Below are 25,320 nucleotides of genomic sequence, written 5' to 3'. Positions count from 1 at the left end.
CTAAGTTATAGAGCTTGTTAAAACCATTCTTTTATTATTTTGTGGAAAAATGCCAGTGAGTTTCTTTGTTGTTTTCACTTAGTGCATGCTATTATCTTGTTTTAGCGTCCATAAAACCACAAGGGCTCATTGAATGATTCAATAGGACTCTGTTCATCATTATCATCACAGTCGGTCTGCGCAAGGGCTTTTCTCTTCAGCCTTTTCCCTTAAATGGGCTGCAGTCGGAGCAAAGCTTAATAATATTGACTTCCCATCAACTAAGTGCTGGGAATGTTGTGATGGTAACAAATATTGAAATAGTGTTTGAAAGTGCTATTTTATTGTATTAATGTGGTCTCTGTTGCCTTTAAACATTTCCAATCTAGATAATGTGTATATTTATGTTGTTGCATATTTGACCACCAGTCGCAGTTTTAGCAATATCAGAATTGACAGGTGTGGATAGGCATGTCTGAAAAGCTTTGCATGTGTGGTCAGACCAGTACAGAAATGCATATTGGTATTGGCATATGCTAATACAGTGGGATATATTCAGCACCATCGTTATCAGTCTTAACAAACCAAATAAGGGCACCAGCACTGACAAGCCCAGCTCTGAGTGATGGCGGGGTTGATCGTGTCAGCTGGCCTGTAAACTGTTGTTCTTACATCATCAACACCTCGGGAAGGGGAAGTCGGGATGAATCGCGCCCAGCTTCAGGCCTGGACCTGACTCAGGAGGAGGGTGACATAGTTTTTTTTTTTTGTTTTTTTTTTCAATGAGCATGGATCCGTGCTTCAAAACATTTGAGTTTCTTTTGAAGGAAACTATTTTACAAGAAGCAGCAGCGCGACGCCTTTCACATAAAGTATTTATCAGTGAAAGTAATCAAAGAATTATTTTAACTTAACAGCACAGTGAATAAAAAAATCTCCTTGGACAGTAAGTAAATGAAGAAAATGTATTGATTGTAATGAAATATTAAGCCTAGTTATTGCAAAACTCTTCATAATACACTCATAATTAGATGGTCTCACCTCATTACACACCTGACGGACTATTTTAATAGTTTCTGTGTTAGGTTACAACTGTTTAGGGCTGCAGCTAACGATTATTTTCATTATTGATTAATTTGTTGATTATTTTGTCAACTGTCGATTAGTTGTTTGGTCTATAAAATGACTGAGAAATGTTGATCACTGTCTCCTAAAGTCCAAGGTGACATGCTAAAATGTCTTTTGTCCCGACCAGCAGTCCACAACCCAAAGATATTCAGTTTACCGTCAAGAAACCAGGAAGAATCCACATTTGAGAAGCTGGAATCATTCTTAAAAAAGCTCTACATCTGGCAGCTGAAAAAATGGCAGTGACAGGTAGTGATTTAAAAATTTGAAAGCAAGCACCTAGAAATCCTGCGAGGCGAGCTCAGTTAGTCGCCACCGGTCTGCTCTATCATGATTTATACTAAGAGGAGAAAAAGATGTTTGGAGAGTCAGTTTTCCTCTGGCCCTGCAAAGCTCTCACTTTGCTTTTTAGGAGGCAGTTTGGATTGTGCTGGTACGTTTTGATTCATCTCCTCCTGTGGGAGGAGAGTTGTCTGCGCCTGAGATCAGAATCTCTTTTGGGAAAACATAATGAGTCAGTGTTGTCTCATTTTAAAGTAGACGGGACGCTCTTCTCTGTTGAAGCCCTGCTTTGTGATGTAGCCTGAAAAAGAAAAGTTTATTTTTACCTAAAAAAAAAAATCCATTCGGGGTTTATCTTTCAAAGGTTTACCATCCTTGGCAGTGTGTTCTCCTGTGTTTCAGGGCTTAACAACATTTAGTCATCTCTAAAACCAGCTTGCCAAGTGATACCTTAATCCTCCCCCCCCGCAGCCTCACCAGTGAATAGACTAATCATGATGCACAAGGCTACTTTTAGTTAAGCACAGATACAGTTTGGGCTGTAGTGTGGGCTGTTTGCAGTAATAAGACCACAGGCCTCCATCCAGGTGCAGCAGTGTACAGCTAACTGGCTAGCGCTGCCGCCACTCCCCCCACGTCATGCTGGTTGACACATACTTTATGATTCTTATATTGACTCTGTCTGTTGACAGAGTAGCGAATATAGACTTTCATATTGGCTGACAAAAATGCAAAGCAGATGTTCAGAATTGGGTGACTGATCTTCCCAAATGTTGTGGTTTGGACGGGAATCAAGAGGAGGAATGTACCGCTGTAATAATCAGTTGGTTAGTCGTTCAACAGGAAATTAATAGATTACAGCTTCTGTAATTGATGGTTTAAGTCATCTGCCAAGTAAAGTTTCCACATTTTTATTAGCTGAAGTGTCACTGATGTGAGGAGTTGCACACTTTTTACTGTTTAATAATAATAATGCAATATTTAGGATTATTGGCAGACAAAGCAAGCAGTATGAAGATATTATATGTGCCAATATGTGATGGACAAGTGTCCTATTTTGCCTTTTTAATTCAATAATTTCTCTCAAATAAACAAAAACAGCATCACTACATTCATCAGTAATGTAAATAGTAATTAGTTTCAGCCCTAAAGGCATTAATGGCGGCAGGTGTTATTGCCACCTCTACGTGTATGTGCACATGTGGCGCTTTACCTGCTCAAATGCCGTGATAATTCTGCCTTACGGTCAGGTGTGGCTTACGTAGCAGCGCGGTAGCTATTGTAAGGGAGAGTGGTTTGATATGTAAACCTGACGGACCTGCTGGATGGTTTACTCACTGACATCATCTTATATTCTGGGTGTGTTTGGAGGGACATGCAGCTCATGTTCGGAGGCTCAAACAGTTGATCAGGTGACAAAACATTTGAGGGCACATTTCCTCTAGTTGGCTCTCAGATGATGCACAAGCGTATCAGTAGTTGTATAAATATGAAAATGGGTTGTATCTTGGTTGTTTTAAGTGTTTTTGTTAAGGTTACTGTAAAGCACAAAGCCCTTCCCCGCACAGGTGACATCATCACCTTGGCCTCTGTAAACAGTCAGGGGAAATCTCATTCCTTCTTGTCAGTGGACCGAATTCCTACTCTGGTGCAGTTTCTCAGGCTCAGCATGCCGTCGTGCTGCAGCTCGCAGTTCCAGCTCACGCAGGCAAATTCACTGGCTGATTGCCATCGTTCTGTAAAACACAACAATGAGTGCAATTCTCTCGACAGTTATCAGTTATCTGCCTCTAGTTAGGTCATGGAAGGGTTCAGGCTTATTTGACTGTGACAGTTACAGATAATGCTGACAGAAAGGTTGCACAGTCAATCATATGTGGGCATTTGGCACAGTTTTAATACTCTACTCTATTTACAGTCAGTAATTGTTAGTCAGAGGTGAAACATTTCATTTCACTCGCTCGTTGATATCGAACAGACAAGGTGTGTATGTGAGATGTTAAAAAGGCAGCAAGATAATTTTGTTCCAGATAATCAAAACTGCTAATCAGGACCGGGGTGGAAAAATATATTACTAGAAGGACAGGCAGAATAATCAGGATTACACGTTTCAGTCACGTTTAGGTTGTGCCGATGATGATAACAAATCTGTGAACTGATTTATTTTCTCTGTTTCATTCTCACAGCGAGGCAAATCATTTCTAGGTCAGTGGCTGTCAAAGGGCTGGAGTTGCATGCCATTTTTATCCTGCCTCGGCACAAATTGGTTGAAAGCCCTTCTTTTTCTCTGCGAGGGGAAAAGTGACATTGCCGAGCATGGTCCATGATTGAATTACTTTCCCTTTCTGTTATATAAGTTAGACTGATTTTTGTCTTCTCGAAAGGACGTTTTGATATTGTAGTTAAAACAAAATCTCACTTTGTTTTTCAAAAACGCAGGACACTTTCTCATCACGTTTTTATGTTATGAACCTATTATGGTAATGTTTTCAGGCCAGCGCTTTTATCACAAGTACATGAAAGTGCCAATCGAAAACCTTTTTATTAAGCGTTTATCATTTAGGAGGGATTATTTTGTCCTGTGCAGGTGTGATAATGTGTACTTTGTCTAATTTTCTGATAACTCCATGTAATGCCAGATTAACGCGTCTGATTTGTTGTTTCAAGTCACCATCCAAACATGTGCATGTGTGTCTCAGAGGGATATGCAGAGAAACAAAAAGCTAATTATATTATTTGTGATAAGGTGATTGAAGTGCTCTAAGGACAAATCAGTGCAAAATATTTTGTTTGTTTAATCTCTATCTTCTCCTAATTGTGAATTCCATGTCTTGCAGGCAGGTGATAAAAGGAGAAGCCGGCTGCTCTATCCCAGCATAAAGAAGACCCAGGATAGAAAGTGAAAGCGATACTCAGAGTTGGAGGGGGATTCAGCACAGCTAAGGGAAAATCAGAATGAAAGTGCCTCAGTACCACTGACAAGCAGAACTGGAATGATATCTTGACCTTTTTTCCTGGAAGTGACAAAGTCAGCGATGAGCGGGGGGATATAATGGCCAAGAACAAGGATGCGCGCCCCCCGACATTCGCCGTCAGTGTGGTTGGCCTCTCGGGGACGGAGAAAGAGAAGGGAAATTGTGGTGTGGGCAAGTCCTGTTTGTGCAATCGATATGTGCGTCCTGATGCGGACAGCTACTACTCAGAGCACACCTCAGTGCTAAGCACAATAGACTTTGGGGGACGTGTGGTTAATAATGACCACTTCCTGTACTGGGGGGAGGTGTGCCATCGAGGGGACGATGGGTTGGATTGTAAAATCCAAATCATTGAACAGACAGAGTTCATTGATGATCAAACGTTTCTTCCGCATCGGAGTACCAACCTGCAGCCGTACACCAAACGTGCGGCTGCAACCAAGCTCCAGTCGGCGGAGAAGCTTATGTACATCTGCACAGACCAGCTGGGCTTGGAGCAGGACTTTGACCAGAAGCAGATGCCTGATGGGAAGCTGAACATCGATGGCTTTGTGCTCTGCATCGATGTCAGCAAGGGCTGCAATAGGAAGTTTGATGACCAAATGAAGTTTGTCAACAGCCTCTACTCCCAAATTGTTAAGTCAAAGAAGCCCATTGTTGTTGCTGCCACAAAATGTGATGAATGTGTGGACCAGCACCTGAGGGACCTTCAGGCCTTTGTAGCCAGCAAGAAGAACCTGCTGCTCATTGAGACATCAGCACGCGCTAACGTCAACGTGGAGCTCAGCTTCAACGCACTCATCCAGCATCTGGATAAAACAAGGGGGAAGCCAAAAACTGTGCCATACCTGGAGGCCTATAAAATCCAACGGCAGCTTGTTGCCTCAGTAACAGATCGATTTGAGAAAGTGATGGTGCATGCGGTGAGAGATTACCACACCACGTGGAAAACTGTGATCAATAATCTGAAGGGTCAACCCGACTATGAGGAGTTCATTACCCTGGAGGGCTCCAGGAAAGGCCGAAACATGTTCACAAAGCACATTGCACAACTGAAGCAGGAGCACATCAAGAGGAGGAGGGAAGAGTACCTGACAACGCTGCCGAAAACCCTTAACAACCTCCTCAATCACCTGGAGGAGGTTGAGCACCTGACATGGCCCGAGGCGCAGAGTCTGATCCGGAACAGACCTGATTTCCAGTATTGGTTTGTGGTTCTTGAACACACGCCATGGGATGAAACGGACCACATCGACAATAGTGACCGCAGGATACCTTTTGACCTCCTCAGCACACCCGATGGTGAGAGAATTTACCATAACCATGTACAGCACCTGCTGTCAGAGAAGAGGAGGGGGGAGATGAAAGAGAGGTTCAAGAAGACGCTGGACAGGGTTCATTTTATCAGTCCAGGGCAGCCATGGGAGGAAGTCATGTGCTTTGTGATGGAGGACGAAGCTTACAAGTATATCACAGAATCAGATAGGAGGGATGTTTACTGTAGACACCAGCAGGAAATAGTTGAAAGGGCCAAAGAGGAGTTTCAGGAAATGCTTTTTGAGCATGCTGAGCTATTCTATGACTTAGATCTGAACGCCACCCCCAGCTATGACAAGATGAGCGAAATTCACAGTGTGCTGAACGAGGAGCCCAGATACAGAGCGCTGCAGAAACTTGCCCCAGATAGAGAGTCGCTTCTCCTCAAACACATTGGGTTTGTTTACCATCCCACGAAGGAGACATGCCTGAGCGGGCAGAACTGTGTGGATATGAAAGTGGAGCAGGTTTTAGCAAACAGGCTGGTACAGCTCGACCACGGACGCTCTAATCTCTACTACAACAGTGCCAACATCGATAAGATCAACCTCTGCCTCCTGGGAAGGGAGGGTCTCGCACAGGAACTCGCCAATGAGATCCGAGCTCAGTCTACGGATGACGAGTACACCCTGGATGGTAAAATTTATGAGCTGGAGCTTCTTCCCGTGGATGTCAACTCCACGCTGCTCTTCAGCCATACGTGGGTCTCCACGTTCAAGCCACACGGTTGCTTCTGTGTATTCAATTCCATAGAGTCCCTCAACTGTATTGGAGATTGCATAGGCAGGATCAGAGCAGAGATAGCACAGAGTAGGAGAGATAGGTTTGCTCAGCCACTACCATTCATCCTCATCCTGGCCAATCAGAGGGACAGTGTTTGTAAAAACATACCCATTTTGAGGCACCAGGGCCAGCAGCTGGCAAACAAGTTGCAGTGCACCTTTGTTGACATCCCCTCTGGGGCCTTTCCACGGAAATTCACTGAGTTCCAAATTAAACAGGGTCTCCGAGCAGTGCTGGAGGGACTCAAACATAACTTTGATGTCTTGGCCCCACTTCCCTCTATCAAAGACATGTCAGAGACTGACCTTAGGATAGTCATGTGCGCCATGTGCTGGGATCCCTTCAGCGTTGACCTCATCCTCTCGCCTTTCCTAGACTCACACTGCTGTAGTGCAGGGCAGCCAGGCCAGAGCAACACACTCATACTGGACAAGATCATCGGGGACAGCAGGAGGAGGATCCAGGTCACTGTCCTTTCCTATCACTCCGCTATCGGTGTCCGCAAAGATGAACTGGTGCATGGCTACATTTTGGTCTACTCTGCCAAACGTAAGGCCTCTATGGCAACCCTGCGGGCGTTTTTGGCCGAAGTGCAGGACGTGATCCCTGTCCAGATGGTGGCAATCACTGACAGCCAGGCGGACTTCTTTGAGAATGACGCCATCAAGGAGTTGATGACGGAGGGGGAGCACATTGCCACAGAGATTGCTGCCAAGTTTACGGCGCTCTACTCACTGTCACAGTATCACAGGCAGACGGAGGTTTTTACACCCTTCTTCAATGAAGTGCTGGAGAAAAAGCCGAACATTGAGAGTTCCTTCCTGTTCGACAGCTCGTCACGGGAGTGCACCACTGGTGCTAGTGAAGACGTCTTCCCCACATCGCCCCATAGCCATTCTCCGGCCTACAACACCTATTACCCAGAATCTGATGATGATAACGAAGCCCCCCCACCTTACAGTCCAATAGGTGATGACGTTCAGCTTCTCCCCACTCCCAGCGAGCGGGCCAAGTACCGGATCGATCTCGAGGGGAATGAGTACCCAGTCCATAGCACACCTGTTGGAGACCATGAACGCAACCACAAAGTGCCTCCACCCGTCCGTCCCAAACCAGTGCTCCCCAAGCCTAATGTCAAAAAGCTGGACCCCAACCTGCTCAAAACCATCGAGGCTGGCATGCGAAGCAACCGTAGGACGCCACGTGGCCCGATGACACACACGGAGGACGTGGAGGCGTCGGAAAACTATGCAGACCCTGTGGACACCTTGCTAAGGTCCAGGGGCTTCAACAATGACGACATATACGCTGTGCCTGATGACGCACACAGCCGCCTGGTCAAAATAAGAAACTCATTTGGCGGGTTACACGGTCTCCATGTAGGAGGCGAGGAAGAGAACGGATTCGACCGTAAGTCTCAGACTGGACGACGGCCGTCAAAATACAAACATCGTTCTAAAATCCTGTTCAGCAAGACAAAAGCCTACCAAAGACGATTCCACTCCGACAGCGACGGGGAGGAGTCCGGCCCCGCCACGCAGAAAAAGAAAAAGGGAAGAGCCCACCGAGGCAGCGAGGAGGATCCACTGCTCTCACCTGCCGACCCCTGGAAGGGCGGAATAGATAACCCCGCCATCACCTCCGATCCCGAGCAGGAGGACAAGAAGATGAAGAAGAAGAAGACGCCCAAGACGCCAAAGGAACCGAAGAAGGTCAGTCTTTTCTTGTCTGCAGTAGTCATAATGTTACTTCTGTAGAGATGTAATGTTAGGTTATATTTCATAAACTGCTTTTAGCAAACAGAGTGTTTTATAGTCAGACAGAAACAAGACAGCAAAGATACAGAGCCAAAGCTTTCTTGTGTTTTCGAGTGGCTGAAAGAGAGCTTCAGCGCATTGAATACAAGAAAGGGAGCGTGAATGAGAGCAGAAGTGATTGTGTATAGTAGTGTGTAAGCAGACGTGTGTGGGTGTGAGATATAAGCAGATCTCTGCTTTTAACAGGCAGGGGACTCATGGTGAGAATAAACTAATTTGATAATTGATCGATCGACCCCGCTGCTGAAATAATTTACGAGCCTCTCTACCTTACCTTAGGTCCCAGACAATCGATAAAAAAAGATTGATAAAAGACGCACTGTTAGAAACGGCAGGACTCTGTATAACCTCAGAGGAGAGGCTGCATCTGTGATAAGACGCCAGCATACAGCACATACACGGATATATAAGCAAGTGCTTTTGATTCAACCTCTTGCAGACTAGACTTCCAAGACAAATTAACAAACACTCGTCAGTTAAATTAGCATGCTTTAGCTCACTTACAAACACACACAAATACAGACGAGGAAGCATGTTAGCTTGAATGTTTAAAATGCAGGTGAAGGCACACAGAGGGCTACAGTGCACACCCACCCACACACACGAGCACACAGTCACAATAGAGATTAACAGTACAGAAATCAAAAATTACAGTATGAACTACATTTTCAAATGCAGTGCTGCTCAAGATGGATCCTCCACATGACCAGTTTTTCTAGATCAAATTGAGCATCGTTTAAAAAACTTGCTGCAAATCTTAAGCAGCAGCACCCGCTTTAGATTAAAAATGTCACCTGAGAAATATAATATAATGCACATAAAAAAAAAAAAGTCTGGCTGTTAACAGCGCTAATCACAGCATGATGTTTTGTCAGTTTCCTGCAGTCCAAGTACAAACACACACAATCGGACACATGCATGCGAGTCGGCACGCTGGCGCTGATCAGATAATAGTGTGCAAATCAGTAGAGAAACAGCCGTCGGCGCTACACGAGCGTCATGAATGCAGGGCACTGTTGGAACATTCAAACTGTCTTTGATAATCAGAGGAGAGTGAACGGAGAACCAGAAGGTACAAAATGGAAGGTGTTTAGTCGCCGTCCCGGCCAATTAGAAGAGAGCCTGAACCGCTGTAGGCATGACAACACTTTGAAGCGCAGAGGAGTGTGGGAAATCAAAGCCACCTCGGCACCTTGTTACTTGTTTCCGGCTTCGGTCTTGAATAACGGTTTTGTCTGTTGTTGTCGTCTTCTTTCTTCTCGTCTCCCTCCACATGAACCTCCCTCGCTCTCTCCCTTCATCCCACTAACTTTCTTTCTGATCTATTCCCTGATTGCACTCCTCCTCCTCCTCCTCCTCTTCCTCCTCCTCCTCTTCTTTCTCTCCTCTGATATGTTCTGCCTCCTCTTCACCCTCTCTCCTCCTCCCTTTTTTTTTTTTTGCATTCCCTCATGTCTTTTTCTCAATTCCCTCTTCTTCCTCCTCATGTTCTTCCTCTTCTCTTTAAAACTTATTTTTCCTTTACCTACCTGTCTCCAATTTCCTTACTCCTTCCCTCACTCCCCCCCCCCAAACTTTCTATTTCCTGTCCTCCTTTCCTTTTTCATTCCTGTTTCCTTCTCTTTTATTCCTCATTCTCTCTATTTCTTTTCCTCCCCTCTTCGCTCCTTTTGCTTCCCTCCTACTCTCGTCTCTCGGTCCATCATTCCCTCGTTCTTTCTTCTTTCCGGCCCCTCCCTCAATGTCATCTTTTAAATTTACCATTTCCTGTTCTCCTTTTCCTTCTCTCTTCTCTTCTTCTCCACTTCCTCCTTGTCTCTTTTTCGTCTCCCATCCTTCCCTCCTACTAACAATCTTTCTCCCTCCATCCTTCCTACTCTCTCTCTCTCTCTTGCCCCATTCTCCTTCACCTTGTATTTTCCTCTCATCTCATCCCTCTTATTATTCTCTCATCCCCTCCCTCCCTCCCTCTCTCCATAGCCGAAATCTTCCAAGCCCCCTAAGCCTCTGTACCCCCCCACCCGGAGAACCTGGGAGAGCAACTACTTTGGCGTTCCCCTGCAGAACCTGGTGACCCTGGAGCGACCCATCCCACTCTTTATTGAGAAGTGCGTCGACTACATCGAGCGCACAGGTGAGTCATCGATTTTCATCATATTTCTCTCTCTTTCTTGTCTCTGACTTATATCCCACTCTTTCTGCTGCTTTGTTTCTTTTTTTTTTTGTCTTTCTGCCTGTGTGTTCAGGTACAGCTGGGTTGTTTCTACATGCTTTGTGTTTGGGATGGAAGGATGGAAGGATACGGGGGGATTATTTAAGGTGGGATGAGGGACGTGCATGAATCTAAAGCAACTTGGCCTCTCAGCTCCGATGTCACTCGCCAAAACAGGTTTTGTCTGCTCTGTCGGTCGTCCTGCCAGGCCGCCAGTCAATACAAGTCAATTTCAATTCAATGAGCTTTATTGGCACAGCGTTTGATGTGTAGCCAAAGCACTGCTGGAATGACTACAAAACAACATGGTGAAAGATTACTGAGATCAAAAAAAATGATTAAGAAACGGCAGTAGAGAGATTTACACGTGTATGTGCCATCCGTTAATTTAGTATACGCAAGAGAAGGAAAAGTTACAGCACCAGCATGATGTGATGATTGTATTTAAGAGTGTAGACGTACCTCTCCAGTCCTACAATGTGTCCTTATTGCTTATTAAGACGACATAACTGATGCACTGAGAAGTTTGGAATATGTTTTTAAATGTGAAAAGGTTTTATAATCCTCAAACTTAGGAAAAGTATTGTTCTGGTATTGGTACAAAGGCGGCCTACTGAATGTTGAAGCATCTTTGGTTGTTAGACCTTTTGTCGTGGATAAATATAAGAATCTGAGCTTTCAGCAGTGTCATTACTCCCTCTCATTAGCCAGCATCGAGGTTTCTAATTCAAATCCCCAACTAGGAAAAGGTATTTTAAAGAGGGAAAACTCAAAGAAAAACCTCCAGTTCATCAAGCACACTTCAATTCACTTGAAAAAACATATTCAAAACAGCGAACACAGTGGTTGAGACTTCACAAGCTACTGTTAAAATGCTCTCGAGCTCGACCCGTCACCCCCCCCCAGCATCTCCACCGAAACTGTTTCAATTAGCCGACAGCAGAAGAGAGAGAGAGAGAGAGAGGGGTTTATCAAGAGAGCAGACACCCCTCAGAGGATTTATTCAGGATAAATAATGGTTTATAATAAGACAGACGGGCCTGTTTGGACATGTGCAGTTCCAACTGGTGACGCAGTGCATGCTGGGTATGTGTCTTGGCTTTGTGCCCAGCTGTCGTAAAGAACGCCTCTCCCACAGTTTGAGAGATTCCTCAGTGAGGTCATTGTTCAGTCTGATGGATATTTATACACTGTGCGGCCGACGCTTTATACAAAGTGTCTCTGAGTGTTTTAAGGTAAAAGTGAGAATGTTAAGGTGTTGCTCTGCTTATTAAAGACCCAAGCAGCTACCTAAAGTGTTACTTTTTTCCTACTGACCACCTAAATGAATATTTCAAACATATTTAATATCTTATGAGTTTGTTGCATAATGTATTTTCACACGGTCCAGTACTCTTTCTGCGTGTTTAGCGTCATTGAATGAGCTCTCGCTGAAAGACGTAATGTTTCCTGTTGAGCTTTTGCTGCTGTGTGTTTTGTGTGTTCAGGTATTTAGATGTTGTTTTGAAGACAGTTGCTTTGTCATAAATGTAGGAACATAAAATTCACTTCACCACAAGACCAGAAACACATGTCTTATCACTCCCCTTTCTCCTCTCCTCCTCCTCCTCCTCCTCCTCCATCTGAACCCATATGTGCAGCAAATGTATAGTACTTACATTAAAAAGAGGTATTTCCTGCATTCCTCCCAGCGTTCACAAGTGTTGGGCTCTGTGTTTTTTTTTTTTTTTTTTTTTTGAAGGTACCGTCGTTTGAGCTCTTTTCATTCCGGGGCTGTTAATTCCTGTCCTGAAAATCCCTTCCGAATATGTTTTGATATTCAGCTGGATCTACATGAGCCCGTCGGTGGCTGCCAACCAAATTTAGGATTAATCCCAGCGCTGTATGTGCGTGCATGCGTGTGTGTGTGTGTGTGTGTGTGTGTGTGCGCGGACGCCTGCCAGCTGACAGCAGTGTATCGGAGATTTCATGGCCAGTGCCGTGAAAACCCTCTAAGTCCAGACGGTCTGTTGGGTGGATTTTAACAGCTTTTCTCCTCCCTTCTTCTTCTTCTTTTTTTTTTTTTTTTTTTCTGAAATATCATTTCTCACCAGCTGCAGCAAGAACATCTCTGTGTGTTGTGTAAGGTGTTTCATATCCAAGACAATTTAAGAGCATTTACAACTTGATGAGACCTCTCAGGCTTGTTAGAGAGCAGAGAGGTAGAGGTTTATAATCTGTCTGTGTAACATATTTGAGTTTATAGCTCAGAGGGTGGGGTCGTCTTTGGAGCGCACAGAGGTTGTAAGGGGTTAGTGGGGTGTTGGCGTGATAGCTCAGCGGTTAGAGAGACCCTCCCTCTGTGGGTTTAAAACTGTTGTTGTTGTCTGCAGAGATTCTGTTAAAGTAAGATACTAAATCTCTGCCTCTGACCTCTGACCTCGGAGAAAAGAGGCCGTCCTGATGGGAATTATTAAAACATCACTGTGTTGTTGTTGTTTTTCCCACCAGACACTTGTCACATTAATTTTGGGAGGAGGAGGAGGAGGAGGAGGAGGGGAGGCAGAAGTCAAAATGTTAGGACGCTCCTCTCTGAACAAGTGCTCACAGGGAGAGAATAGTGGCAACTACAAGAACTGCATTAGTCCGAGAAAAATAATGTGGCAAGGCCACCCGTACTGTTTGTCTGACGGATTATCTGTGGGAAGTGCAGGGTAGACATTACTCACAGCGTGGTCTAGCTGTGACAGTAAAGCCGGGTATTGAACCTCAATACTTTTTGAATTTTTTTTATAGCGATGACCCAAATGTGTCCAGAGCAGGAGGAACCAGGAACAGACTGGTAATCATCGAAACCTTCTCTTGGATCAGAAGATAGTAACCGTAGTACATTTTCTTTTACTGGTTCTTGCACAGCTGCTTGTGTTTAGAAAGCATTTAACATCTGAGAGCTTTGGTTCCACTCTGGGAACTCGAGATGGTAATTTTCATCTCAGTTCTGGCCAGTTTATAGACCTGAATGATTAATTGATCAATCAGAAAAAGGGCTGAAGCTAATGATTTGCTTTTCATAAGCGGTTGATCTGCAGCGTATTTCTCAATCGTTTGTTCTATAACATGTTTGAAAATACTTTAAAGCATCGACAGTGAACAGACAAGACAAACAGAAGCAGCAAATATTCACATTTAATCAGTTCATTGATTATTAAACTCATCATTCAGAACAATATTGGACACATTAATCCACGATGACAACGATCTTCAGCTGCAGCCTCGCTACGGTCACTGTTTTAGATTTTTTTTTTGGTTGTAATCTGCGGGACGCCAGACGCGCCGGTCGGTTCGGTTCAACCGCATTTAATAAGCTGCCAGCCGAGAGGCGGAGAGGCGATGATAGCTATTTGTGGTGCCTGCGGTCTCAGACCAGAAAGTGTGAGAGGAAAAAAAAAAAACTGTGACTTAATGTGTGTGTGAGAGACTAAAAAGTGTGTGTGTGTGTGTGTGTGTGTGTGTGTGTGTGTGTGTGTGTGTGAGCTGGTGAAAGTGTGGAGACGTTAAACTGTGATTCTGCGTGTTCGGTGGGTTTGTGTAAGAAATGAGACTGTTGTTGTAGTCGAGACTAAATGAGTGACCGCGGGTGAGACAGAAGGAGGGTGTGTTTGTGGTAAAGTGCCTTGCTCAGGGGCTTCACGGCAGCGTTTACGGAGGAAGGGTGATTTTCCTGCTCTGGATTGTACACAGAGTTCTTCTCTTCTGGTGTTTTATGGTGACAAATCAACATTTTTCTCGGCTAATTAAGTCTACGTTTGTGTTTAGTGTGTGGTGTCTCTGTTTCCTATTAGAGATCTGCTTGTTATCATTTTAATTGCATTCCAGCCACCATATAATAATAATAATAATAATAATAATACAACTAACAGGCTTCTCAAGGGCCTTGCAAACCCTTGAAGGTTTGTGGATTTAAGGAAACTAAACCAAAGGGCTTCTGTAAAAGAACGTGTGGCCTTGAAAACACTTTTTTTTAATTAGTCAACATGCCTCGGCTCTGTGTGACTTCAAATATTCAGTTTGACAATCTTTCACTGAGAGTTCTCAGCTTGACATGATTATAAATTAAACGTGTTCTTTTGTCTTTTACCTTACTTTGAATCTCATTAAATGAGACCCAGAAAAACAACGTCCTTGAATCTGACGGCCAAGGTGAGTCGTCTAATCAAGGCGAGACACATCATTACGGTTCAGAGCGCTGATGCTGCTTCTAGTTGTTTCTTTTTACTGCAGGTTTCAGTGCTGCTGGCAGGTATTACACCTCACTAGAGCTGCAACGATTAGTGTATTCATTGATCATCAGGAAGTAAATCAGCAACTTTTTTTTTTTTTTTTTAAAGAAAAATGGCAAATATTTACTTGTTGCTGCTTCTTAAATGTGAGGATTTGAAGGATTTGATGTGTCAAACATGACAGTAAACTGATTATGTTAAAGGTTTGGACTGTTGAAGACGTCATCATGGGCTGATAACAGACATTTTTATAGACAAAGCAATTAATAGAGAAAATAATCGGGCAGATTAATCGGTGTAGAGATGCAACGATTAGCTGGTTAATCAGTTAGTCAAACAACAGAAATATTTTCGCCAACTATTTTATATTTGATTAATGATTTTGAGTCATTTTTAAAGAGAAATGCTAAGTTGTTTTGTACCGGCTTCTAACATGTGGAGAGTTTCTGGTTTATTGATTCTTCTATGATGATAAACTGAACATCTTTGTGTTGTTGACTGTTGGTTGGGACAAAACAAGACGTGTTAGGTTACATTAAGCTTTGTTAAACAATAAGAAACAACCAAATGACTGACTGATTGATTGACTAGCATCTTCTTATCCTAGGGTTCTGACTCAGTCATGTTGACTCACTGATCGATGGTCAGATATGGAAGAAACACAGAAACACATAAGGATGTATGAATCAACTTTCTGCAACAATGTAGGACTGTAAACAAACACACACAAGCAAAACAAATCAATAAAAGTAAAGTGAAGTAAGAAAATATCTTCACAACAGCAGCCGAGTAACAGGAGATATTCTCTGCATTATCAGCTGAGCAGAGTTTCCCTCAAGACGATATGTCAAACTGGTCAAATAGGAAACTTTAAAGCTTGTTGCAGTAAAACGTGTGTATATAACCTGATAATGATTGATTAGGCTGTTGTCTTTACTTTTCACAATGTTTTATCTCATCATTTATTAATGTAAATACAAGCAGAGCCGCAACCATTAGATGATAAATCGATTTGTTGCCGACAAGCAAATTATTATGATTCATCAGAAAAAAGAAAATTCCCAAATTCTCTGATTCCAGCTTCTTCAATGTGAATATTTTCTGGTTTCTTTGGTCCTTTATGACAATAAACTGAATATCTTTGGGTTGTGGACTGTTGGTCGAGACACAAGAAGATATTTGAGGACGTCTCTGGGAAACAGTGATCATCATTTTTGGACATTTTATAAACTAAACGACTAATAATCAACGGATTCATCAGTAATGAAAACAATCGTTAGTTGCTGCTCTAGATCAGATGTCGGTTTATGACATATATTTTACGTTTAATAGAAATGTGTTGAAAGAGTGGAGTGATCAGACATAAATCCACCCTCAGCCTCAGAGAAACACACGTGTTATTTCTCTCTGTGTTGGGGAACAGTGATTGTATACGTGTCTGGAGGATCAATACTCATACATAAACCTTTCTTGTATCTAAAGGAGTGTTTGCGTGTTTCTGAAGGACTAAAGGAAGCCTTTCACTGCTTCATCTTTTTGTGTGTGTGTGTATATGTGACCTTTACAGCACAGCGATAGGTCCTGACCTTACATTTCACCAAAATACAGCAGTCAGAGGATCAGGCTTTTTAAACAGCCACAGTTTTACCTGACTGTACAAGGTCGAGCGCAAAATCTCTCAGCATTAAGCTCTCACTGTTATCCGGAGTGACGTGCGGCGAGCGCGGCGTGCAGGAGAAAATTCAATTCCTACTAGCATCCGATAGTAAAGAGGTGAAGGGTCAGAGCCGCAGCGACCTGATAATACTCCTGAGAGAGAGAGAGAGAAGTGCTTCAGAAAAGAAATGAAGGCTAAGAAGAGGTAAAGAAAGAGAGAGAGATGAGAAGGTGACGTGAGGTACTTCTTAAAAGTTTCCAGCTCATGCACTCAACAACCTCTCTCCCTCTCTCTCTCTCTGTCTGTGTGAAAAAGACAACTCTCGCAGCAGAAGTAGCTTTTTGAAAAAATGACATGTTGTTAGCTTTCCTCTGGCAAGAGTCTCAGGTGGCGGAGCGGCTCCGTGGTAACAGGAGACGTCCCTGTTAACGAAAAGTCACGGCGTCCCGGAGGGAAGACAACATGGACGTCCGGCTCGCTTTTGTAGATAAAGTTTATTTTTTTAACTTAATTGTTTTGAGTTATTTCTAAGAAGCAAATGTCCAAATTCTCTGATTCCAGCTCCTCACATGTGAATATTTTCTGGTTTAGTAAACTGAATATCTTTGGGTTTGGGACTGTTGGTCTAGACAAAACCAAGCAATTAATCGAGAAAATAGCTGACAGATTAATCAATAATGATATTAATTGTTAGTTGCAGCCCTGCGGTTAACCGTAAAATAATTTTAATAGTCAGTCAGTGTTGTTTCGGAGGCTGATGAAGGTAAAATTAAGATGAAAAACGTTGATTTTCTGTGACGTTTTGGCATCAAAATAGAAAAATATAAAGATAGTTTCACCTTTTTAAACCTCTGATGTGAAAAGTCCCACTAAAACCATTTTATTAATATACAGCACAGGAGTGAATAATTAAGTTTGAGTGCTCACTGATTCAAATTCATATTTTATCTGCCAACCATGTTGCCTTTTTAGCACCAGCAGCAGCAGCAGCAGCAGCAGTGTTTAATAACCAGATCACTGCACCAGCCAGCTCTTTTTAGAGAAATCTAACAGCGTCTGTGTGTCTCATCATGATGAAAAACACTTATTTTGTTGGATTTGTCTTCATGGGAAACTGCTTCAAAAATGGGTGAAAAGCGTCTGCAAAGCAAAGTGTAAGTGAGTCTTTGGCTCGGTTGTTTTCTTCTTCCAAACTGCTCTTTTGTTCACCCAAAATTGCTGATATCTTGATATTTTAAAATGGCTAAAACACACACACACACACACACACACACACACACACACACACACACACACATGCCCCAGGCTCCAGTCTGCACCAGTTCATGCGGATTATAACCAAGTGATCAGTGAACTCCTGCTTAAACTTCCCAGCGAATGCCATTTCAGCCAAATTTAACCATCCGGCTCTCCGTGGAACCCCTGGCAATCCTTAAAACTTCATTTTTTTTTGGGCAACCTCTGGGCCCGAAGCCAAAAAACGTCAAGAGGCACAATAGTGTCGATTATTGTCAGGTCTGCTTACATAAAAAGCCCTCAAAACATCAGTGTGGTCTCAGAGAAAGAAAACCCCTCCCGAGGAAACTGAGAGTTTTTTTTTTTCAGAGGACAAACAGACGGCTTGCGACTGCGCGAGCGAGCGAGGCCACACAGCGCTCCACCGCCGAACTCGATTAGAGAAGTTTTATTAAATGTTTCCTGCTCCCCAGAGACATGAAATGGTATTTGGCACGAAAAGCTGGAGGAAGGAGGGAGAGTGAGTGAGTGAGAGTGAGAGAGGCAGAGCAGTGATTAAATGGCTTTTTGATGTTGATGCATTTGGAAGTCCCATTGGTTGTTATCTTCCTCAGCACTTAGTATAATGTGAGGAGGGGGATGGATCCAGGGAGGAGAGTTTCTCTTCTTTGCTCTTTAAAAAGAACTTCCATCGGCTATTTGACTGAATAAAACAGTTTGCTAAGTGTGTGCTAGTGCTAATTTCACTTTCTTTTTTTAAAAAATATTTTTTTGTTGCCATTTTATGTCTGTTTATGTAATTTATCATTTCAGTTTTTAATTTCTCCTGCTTTCTGGTTGTGTAATTGTTTCTTAACCAAACTCCCTGATAGCTGGACTGAATTAAACATTCGTTAAACAGAACAGAACAAACTTTTATTTTAATTTAGAGATGCTTTACTGCCAATAAATACCAAACAACACATTGTAAACACCAAGAAAACAACAGATTGAGACGTTTTCCAAATGAATACTCCTGATTAGTTTCACATCAGTTAATCGATGTAGAGATTTACGACACAGCTTGCGTTCTTTTAATTAAAACAATAAAACAACAGATTGAGATGGATTGAACATAAATCGTTAAATTCTGTAGAATATATTGCAAAAACAAAACAATAAAACAACAGATTGAGACAAATGTACAAAAATGTTCCAACGAATGTTCCATCAGTTCATCAAAATGAAGATTAATGATGCAGCTTCTTTGCCTCTGGAGTGTGAAAATGTGATTATTGCGCATTTTTCTTGAAATTCTCCTCAATGTTACTGAACATAAAAACTCAGGACTCTCCTGGATAATGTAACCATCCTTTAGTTTTATATTATCACCACCACTTTCAATTATTTCAGCTTTGTTTTTGAGAAATCTTGTTTTGTCTGTGATTTTGGCGGACGGTTAAGAGTACTACATTACCCATGAGCCCTATGCTGCTGTTGCTATGGAGACGCAGCCAGTTAGAAGCATTCAAAATGCTTCGTTGTTACAGTTGTAGACAAAACATGGCGCCATAGTTGCTGAATTCACTCAAAAGTGAACCAGAAATTAAAATGATGTAGATTATAAGATCAGTTTTCTCCGCTTGCCGTTAGTGGAACACGTGACCAAATCCTAAACTCAGTGATTGGCCGTTTTCACTTGGAGCCGTAGTTAAACGCACAACATGTAATTTCAGCCGCTAGGGGTCTCAATCAAAACAATAACAAAAGACGGAGCGTGATGGCGGTGTGAAGTAGCAAGGGATCATGGGAGTTGTTGTCTTTGTTGTTAAATAACCAGCTTCACCAGTGTTAATCATTCGGGATGTTTTTACCCGCAGAGGTCTCCTCCTCTCCAAAACAAACGGACCCGGAGATTACAGATAAAAACACAGCAGAGCAAAGCTGTTTCACCTAAAAGATCAGTGTTTCTCCGACGATGTACGGCGACCACTGGTACGGGCTGTTAGCCGAGCTGCTGCTAACACTTGTTCGGTTTATTTCTCTTATAACTTTAGATCCAGACGTTCGGCCGGTTTCTCTCGGGAGCCGAATTATCCGCAGAGGTCTCCTCCTCTCCAAAAACAAACGTACACGCAGATTAAAATCGTTAAAAATACTAATTAAAGCTGTTTCAGCTGTTTGGTGCCCACCGGACTTCCGGTACGGGCCGTTAGCCGAGCTGCTGCTAACATTTGCTAAGTTTATTTATCCGATAACTTAAGATCCAGACGTTCAATGACTAAAATCCTTCTTCCAGCTAAAAGATATAGTTAAAACCGACCTAAATTTATCATGAAAATGTGGCTTAAAACTGAATAAAAGTCAGTTTATAACAGTTTGTGTGGAACAACCACAACGTCGATGTATTATCTTGCATGTGTGTAAGTTACTCTTTGGTAGACGCCATTGTAGCGGACAAACACAGCGCTGCCGTTTGCATCTTGTACATCATCTTCATAACCGGGATAGTTTCTTTCATGGCGATCAGACTTGTAGAAGAGCTCAAACTGTGAGTCATGTAACGTCGTCTATGAGGAAGAATAAATGAGATTTTCATTTCTGGAACCAAGAGTGACTGAAATAACTCACACTTTGCAACTCCATAGTGTTTAATTTAAATAACGCCTTTCACTATCTACTTTAAAAAAAAAAAAAAGTGAGTTCTCGTTATCTTCTGTGTTCATTACAGATATCATCAGCTCTCGTGTCAGTGACTCGGTTTTGCACATGTAGATTTTACCTCAGCCCAGTGTAACGGTGCCAGATTTCACCGACGCCCAGCTGTTCTGGCTGTGGAGCAGCCAGGGGGGAAACCCCCAGTGGACTGGTTTTCAACTTCCACTCTTGAGCTCTGCTGGAGAATTATTCAGCAGCCGTGTCAACCAGCCTCCATACAAAAAGCTGATTATTGGCTATTTTCAGCCTGCTTTGAAGTCAGATCACCGCTCCTGACTTGTGGAGGAATAGAGGGATTTTTCATCGGGAGTGAAATAGATTTTTATAAAAAAAAAATAATTCATAGAGTGCGTACTTGAGGAGCGCCGTCATTCAGCGCAGGACCCAGAAGGTTGGACCGCGAGAGTTCAGAATGATATATAAGAGGCTATAAAAACACAACTGACAGGAGATGAGGAATCATTTTAACATACTGTGTTCTCTACTCTTTCCTGTCAATCATTCTCTCCACTTCTCATTATTAGATCTGCAGCTCTCTCCCGTCCAGTACGACAGATCAAAAATCAGCCAAAGTGAGAGAGAGAGAGAGCTCAAGTTGAGAATTGATTGGCGTCTGGCGTGTGTCCCGTTCTCTACACTCACCATTTGTTTTGTGTGTGTATGTGTGTTTGTTTGTGTGTGTGTGTGTTGTTTTCCTGCTGGCTGCTGGACTGACGTCATGTCCAATGGAAACACACTGACTGAGCTTCCTGTTCCCCTGGTCAGTGTAGGCCAGTGCTCCCAGCAGCGTGATGGGACTGGTGTCGCCGTCTGATCTGTGTGTGTGTGTGTGTGTGTGTGTGAACAACCAACAGACCAAACCTAACAGCAGAAAGAGACATCTACCAATCTAAATGTTCTCATGTATTTGGTAAAATCATTCGCTTGTATTTTACCACCAGAACATTTAATGTTCATTCGCCTCCAAAACAGCCAAAAACACAAACTGTACATCAGCTGTAAGATATGTAGCGACTGACACAGCGACCATGTGTCTGTGTGTTTGTGTTTAGTTCCTCTGACGGATCCCAGAACTCACCAGAGACTCCCCCCTCCAAGTCTCTCTCCCTTTTTCACGCAGATGCTTACTCGCTTCATTTCACGCCGCCCCGGGCAAATTCATGTCTACTGGCGAAAAAACAAAACAAACAAAAACTCCAAAAAACTCCACTGAGTCTCATAGTTTTTAGAAGACATAAAGCAGTTTGTAACTCAATGATAAACCATTTAGATCACATCACATGAATGAATATTTTTTTGATGAGAATCTCTTTTCAAAATAAAAGAATCTGTTGTTTGTTTGTTTTTAAAAGAATTGTGACTAAGATATATACCAAGTGGGACATTTTACAAGTAAAAAATATACTTATTAGTTTTCTTATTTGGACAAATTATGTAATGGAGACACTTTGACATTATTAAACTAACATTTCAGGTTATTGCCTGACATACACGCCGATACTGTGATAAACTAGCATCGTCCTATTTACTGTATTAGCCTGGCTGGTTTATTGGTTTAGCTCCAATGCTAATAGTAGTATTGGTTGAGCATAAATAAGTCAGTAAATCATTTCATGTGTAAATGTAGATGACAGGAAGCTTCTTATGCAGTTTTTTGTAAATTAAGTTTAGTTTTTTGGTGATTTTGCTCAGTTGTACTATTGTTTTTGGGTTTTATTTTGTTTTGCTTTGCTTTTTTGGACCAGCCAGGCCACCATATTTTCTTAAGTCTCATTTAGATATATGATGGGATGTGTTCTGTCATATGTTGATGTGATACTTATTATTTCAGCTGTAAGTTGTGACATAATTTCAAGTCTCTCTCTTCTTCTTCTTCTTCTTCTTCTTCTTTTACATTTTTTCCTCCACTGAATCACAGAGTAGAAAATCTCGACCTTTTACGATTATATCCGGGTCAGCGGTGAATTTCATTTTCTCACATGGATGCGTTCAGTGAAACTCAGGGTGTTTTGTGATATTTCAGCCCCAGCAGGTGTCCTACATTAAATATTCCAGTATCGGTTCTATGAAAACAGTCTGCAGCGATTAACTGATGAACTTCCTGCTGGTCCAGGTAATCAACCTGTCCTCTGGCAAACCTGCGTCTACGACCTTTGACTTTTTTTTTTTTAACAGTTAACTGAGGCTCATTGCATTATTGTCACAGCTTGAGTTAAAGTCTCTTCAAATATGAGTCACCGCGCGGCTGGTGTTTGATTTTTGTTTCCCTCAGTTAGATTGAGGAACTGGAGGCTCAGCGGCCGACGGTTGGTTGATTTTTAACCACATGTATTAAAAACCACCAGCTGAGATGCAGAGAGCTGATGGGAGCTATTTGTGTTGCCTGTGGTTTCTGGGCAGATTATATGTGTGTGTGTGTGTGTGTGTGTGTATGTGTGATTGTGTGTGTGAGACCCAAAAAACTGTGACTGTGTGTCTGACGGGGTGTATTTGTGGTAAGTGTGGTCGCACTGAGGTGAGGCTGCATCTGGGTTGTTGACGGCGGTTACAGAAGATGTTGGCACTTGGACACACACACACACACACACACACACATACATATATTACATGCACATTCACTGATAGTGTGTGTGTGTGTGTGTGTGTGTGACAACATAACAACCTAATTTTAGGTTCTTGGATGTTTCAAAGTCATTCAGTTTTCGGTTTCGGTTTTTCCTTCAAAATTGAAGCACATACTGGTTTTTCTCGTTCACATTTTATTTTAATTTTTACACACTTACACACACACACACACTTACACACACACACTTACACACACAATATTACATCCTGCTCTGTAGCCTGTAGTCTTAATCTCTTCCCTGTGGATTTCCTGGTCACCGACTCTGAGACACAGAGAGATAGGAAAATGTGTGTGTGTGTGTGTGTGTGTGTGTGTGTGTTGTGCCCGTGGCTGAATATTTGAGCAGCCACTCCTCCCTTCCCCCCCCCACCCCTCCCCCCCCCATCTCTCTCTCTCTCTTCTTCTGTACTTTTTTTTTTTTTTTTACTGGTGAATAGGTGAAGCTGGGAGTCTAACCTCTTTCATCCTGACGGCCCCTCCCTCTGGGCAAACTCTTCTCTTTCTGCCTCCCTCGCTCCCTCGCTCGCCCTCTGTATTCCTTTTCATTTGTTTGTTCTCTCTGTGTGCTGATCGTCCCCAGAGAGAGAGAGAGAGAGAGAGTAAAGTGGCTGTGATGCTGCCTTTGTAGTTAAGTTAAATGAATGTGATTGCCTGTTTTTGGCTTCAGCAGTAACCGTGTGACCTTATGTGACTACGACCACACCAAACCGTTCATATATCTGCTTTATTCTGTACATAAAACATCTATTGTATGTCCGTTCTGAGGTTTCCTCCAGAGCTGCAACGATTAGTCGATTACTTGATTAGTTGATTGAAAGAAAAACAGTCTGCAGTGATTTTGATAACTTATTAATCGTGGTTTTACGAGCAAAAAAGCACCAAATAATTCTGTTTCCAGCCTTTCAAATGTGAGAATTTTCAGCTTTTCTCTGTTTTACATTATTATAAACTGAATTTCTTTGGGTTTTGGACTATTTGTGGAGCAAAACAAGATATTTGAAGATGTTATGTTGGGCTTTGGGGAAATTAATGGGCAGTTTTTTTACCATTACTTTTTGAAATTTTATAGACAAACAATTAATGGATTGATCTGAGTCTGATAGAGGATATATGCTGTTCAGATATTAAAGCCCCTCTGAGGCAAATTTGTGATATTAAGCTACATAAATAAGAACTCCTTTCTGTTACAGTCCTGAGTTAAATGTGACGCCTCTCACATTCTCTGTAATCACTCGTTTTAAATGTTAGTATAGCTGATCACTGGATGTAGTTGTGTCAGTATGTTTGTCATCATTAATCAGGGATGTGATCGACGTGTCAGTGAAGCAGCAACAGTCACTGTTTCATTTGTGAGCTGCGAGGAAATCTTTATTTCTACTTGAGTTGACAGGTTTGTTCTACATGTTGGCAACACATCTGTGATTAAAATATAAACTCAAGCTCTTTAAAATCACACCATACATTACCTGCCTGTCAAATGTGATGAATTGCTGCTTTGCAAATTTAATATTCTTGTTATATTCTCTGTCTTCATTATATTTATATCTTTGTTGATGTTTTCAAATCGCCTGTTTTGTCCAACCAACACTTCAAACAGTCAAAGGTGACGTTTTTGGGAAATTCAGATCGGCAGTTTTCACTATTTTAGTTCCGTTGTCTGACAACAGAAACTGAAGTTAATTGTGAGATGTTTTGTTTTTTTGTTTTTCAGACAGAGAGAGCAGGAAGTGACTGAACAGAGCTTTAACCAGCTGAGATTTAGCAGCTTTACTAAGAGATATTTACATAAAACAACAGGAGTGATTGTGTGGATGCACGTTGTTTTAAAAGGTAAACAGTGTTTTCAGCCAGTTCCGTGTGGACCTCTCTCTCTCTCTCTCTCTCTCTTCCTCTTTCTTTCCCTCCTGTCTTTATATCACTTTAAGTGAGAGGCCAACGCAAGGATTAGATTAAGGCGATTGGTTATGGCGCCTAGCGTGTGTGTGCAGCCGAGTATTGGGGCCCTGTCCAATTGCAACTAACCTGAAGGCGAGGGGGACAGACGAGGCCAGTTTGAGCCGGGCTGGAGGCTACGACACACTCAGGATGGAGTGTGTGTGTGTGTGTGTGTGTGTGTGTGTGTGTGTGTGTGTGGTGATGGTTAGATGAATTAGCATGCTACAAACTGTGTGTGTGCGTGTCTTGGGGGCAGACTGTGCAGAGAAAAAGAGGAAAAAAGGGTGAGAGAGAGGCTAGTGCTATGCCACCTGGCTCCAAGGCAGTCATCTGGTCTAATGGGGCTTGTGTGTAAATGTGTGTGTGTGTGTGAGAGAGAGGCAGCGAGTGTGTCCTGTGGCTGTGTTTGAGCAGTCC

General features: G+C 42.6%; 1 protein-coding gene across 1 annotated transcript in view; it reads left to right on the top strand.

Moving 5' to 3' along the window:
- arhgap5 (Rho GTPase activating protein 5) overlaps positions 1–25,320 on the top strand; it is a 54,460-nt gene that overhangs the window by 2,608 nt on the left and 26,532 nt on the right. Inside the window, exons 2-3 of the mRNA XM_042388234.1 lie at positions 4,227–8,176; positions 10,262–10,415. Coding sequence (XP_042244168.1) covers positions 4,442–8,176; positions 10,262–10,415 — 3,889 coding nt within the window. The 5' untranslated portion in view covers positions 4,227–4,441. The remainder of the gene's footprint in view (positions 1–4,226; positions 8,177–10,261; positions 10,416–25,320) is intronic.

This window comes from Thunnus maccoyii, chromosome 16, assembly GCF_910596095.1.
Source record: "Thunnus maccoyii chromosome 16, fThuMac1.1, whole genome shotgun sequence".
Lineage (NCBI taxonomy): Eukaryota > Metazoa > Chordata > Actinopteri > Scombriformes > Scombridae > Thunnus > Thunnus maccoyii.
Note: the sequence above shows the minus strand (reverse complement) of the source record. Positions and strands in the feature narration are given on the sequence as shown.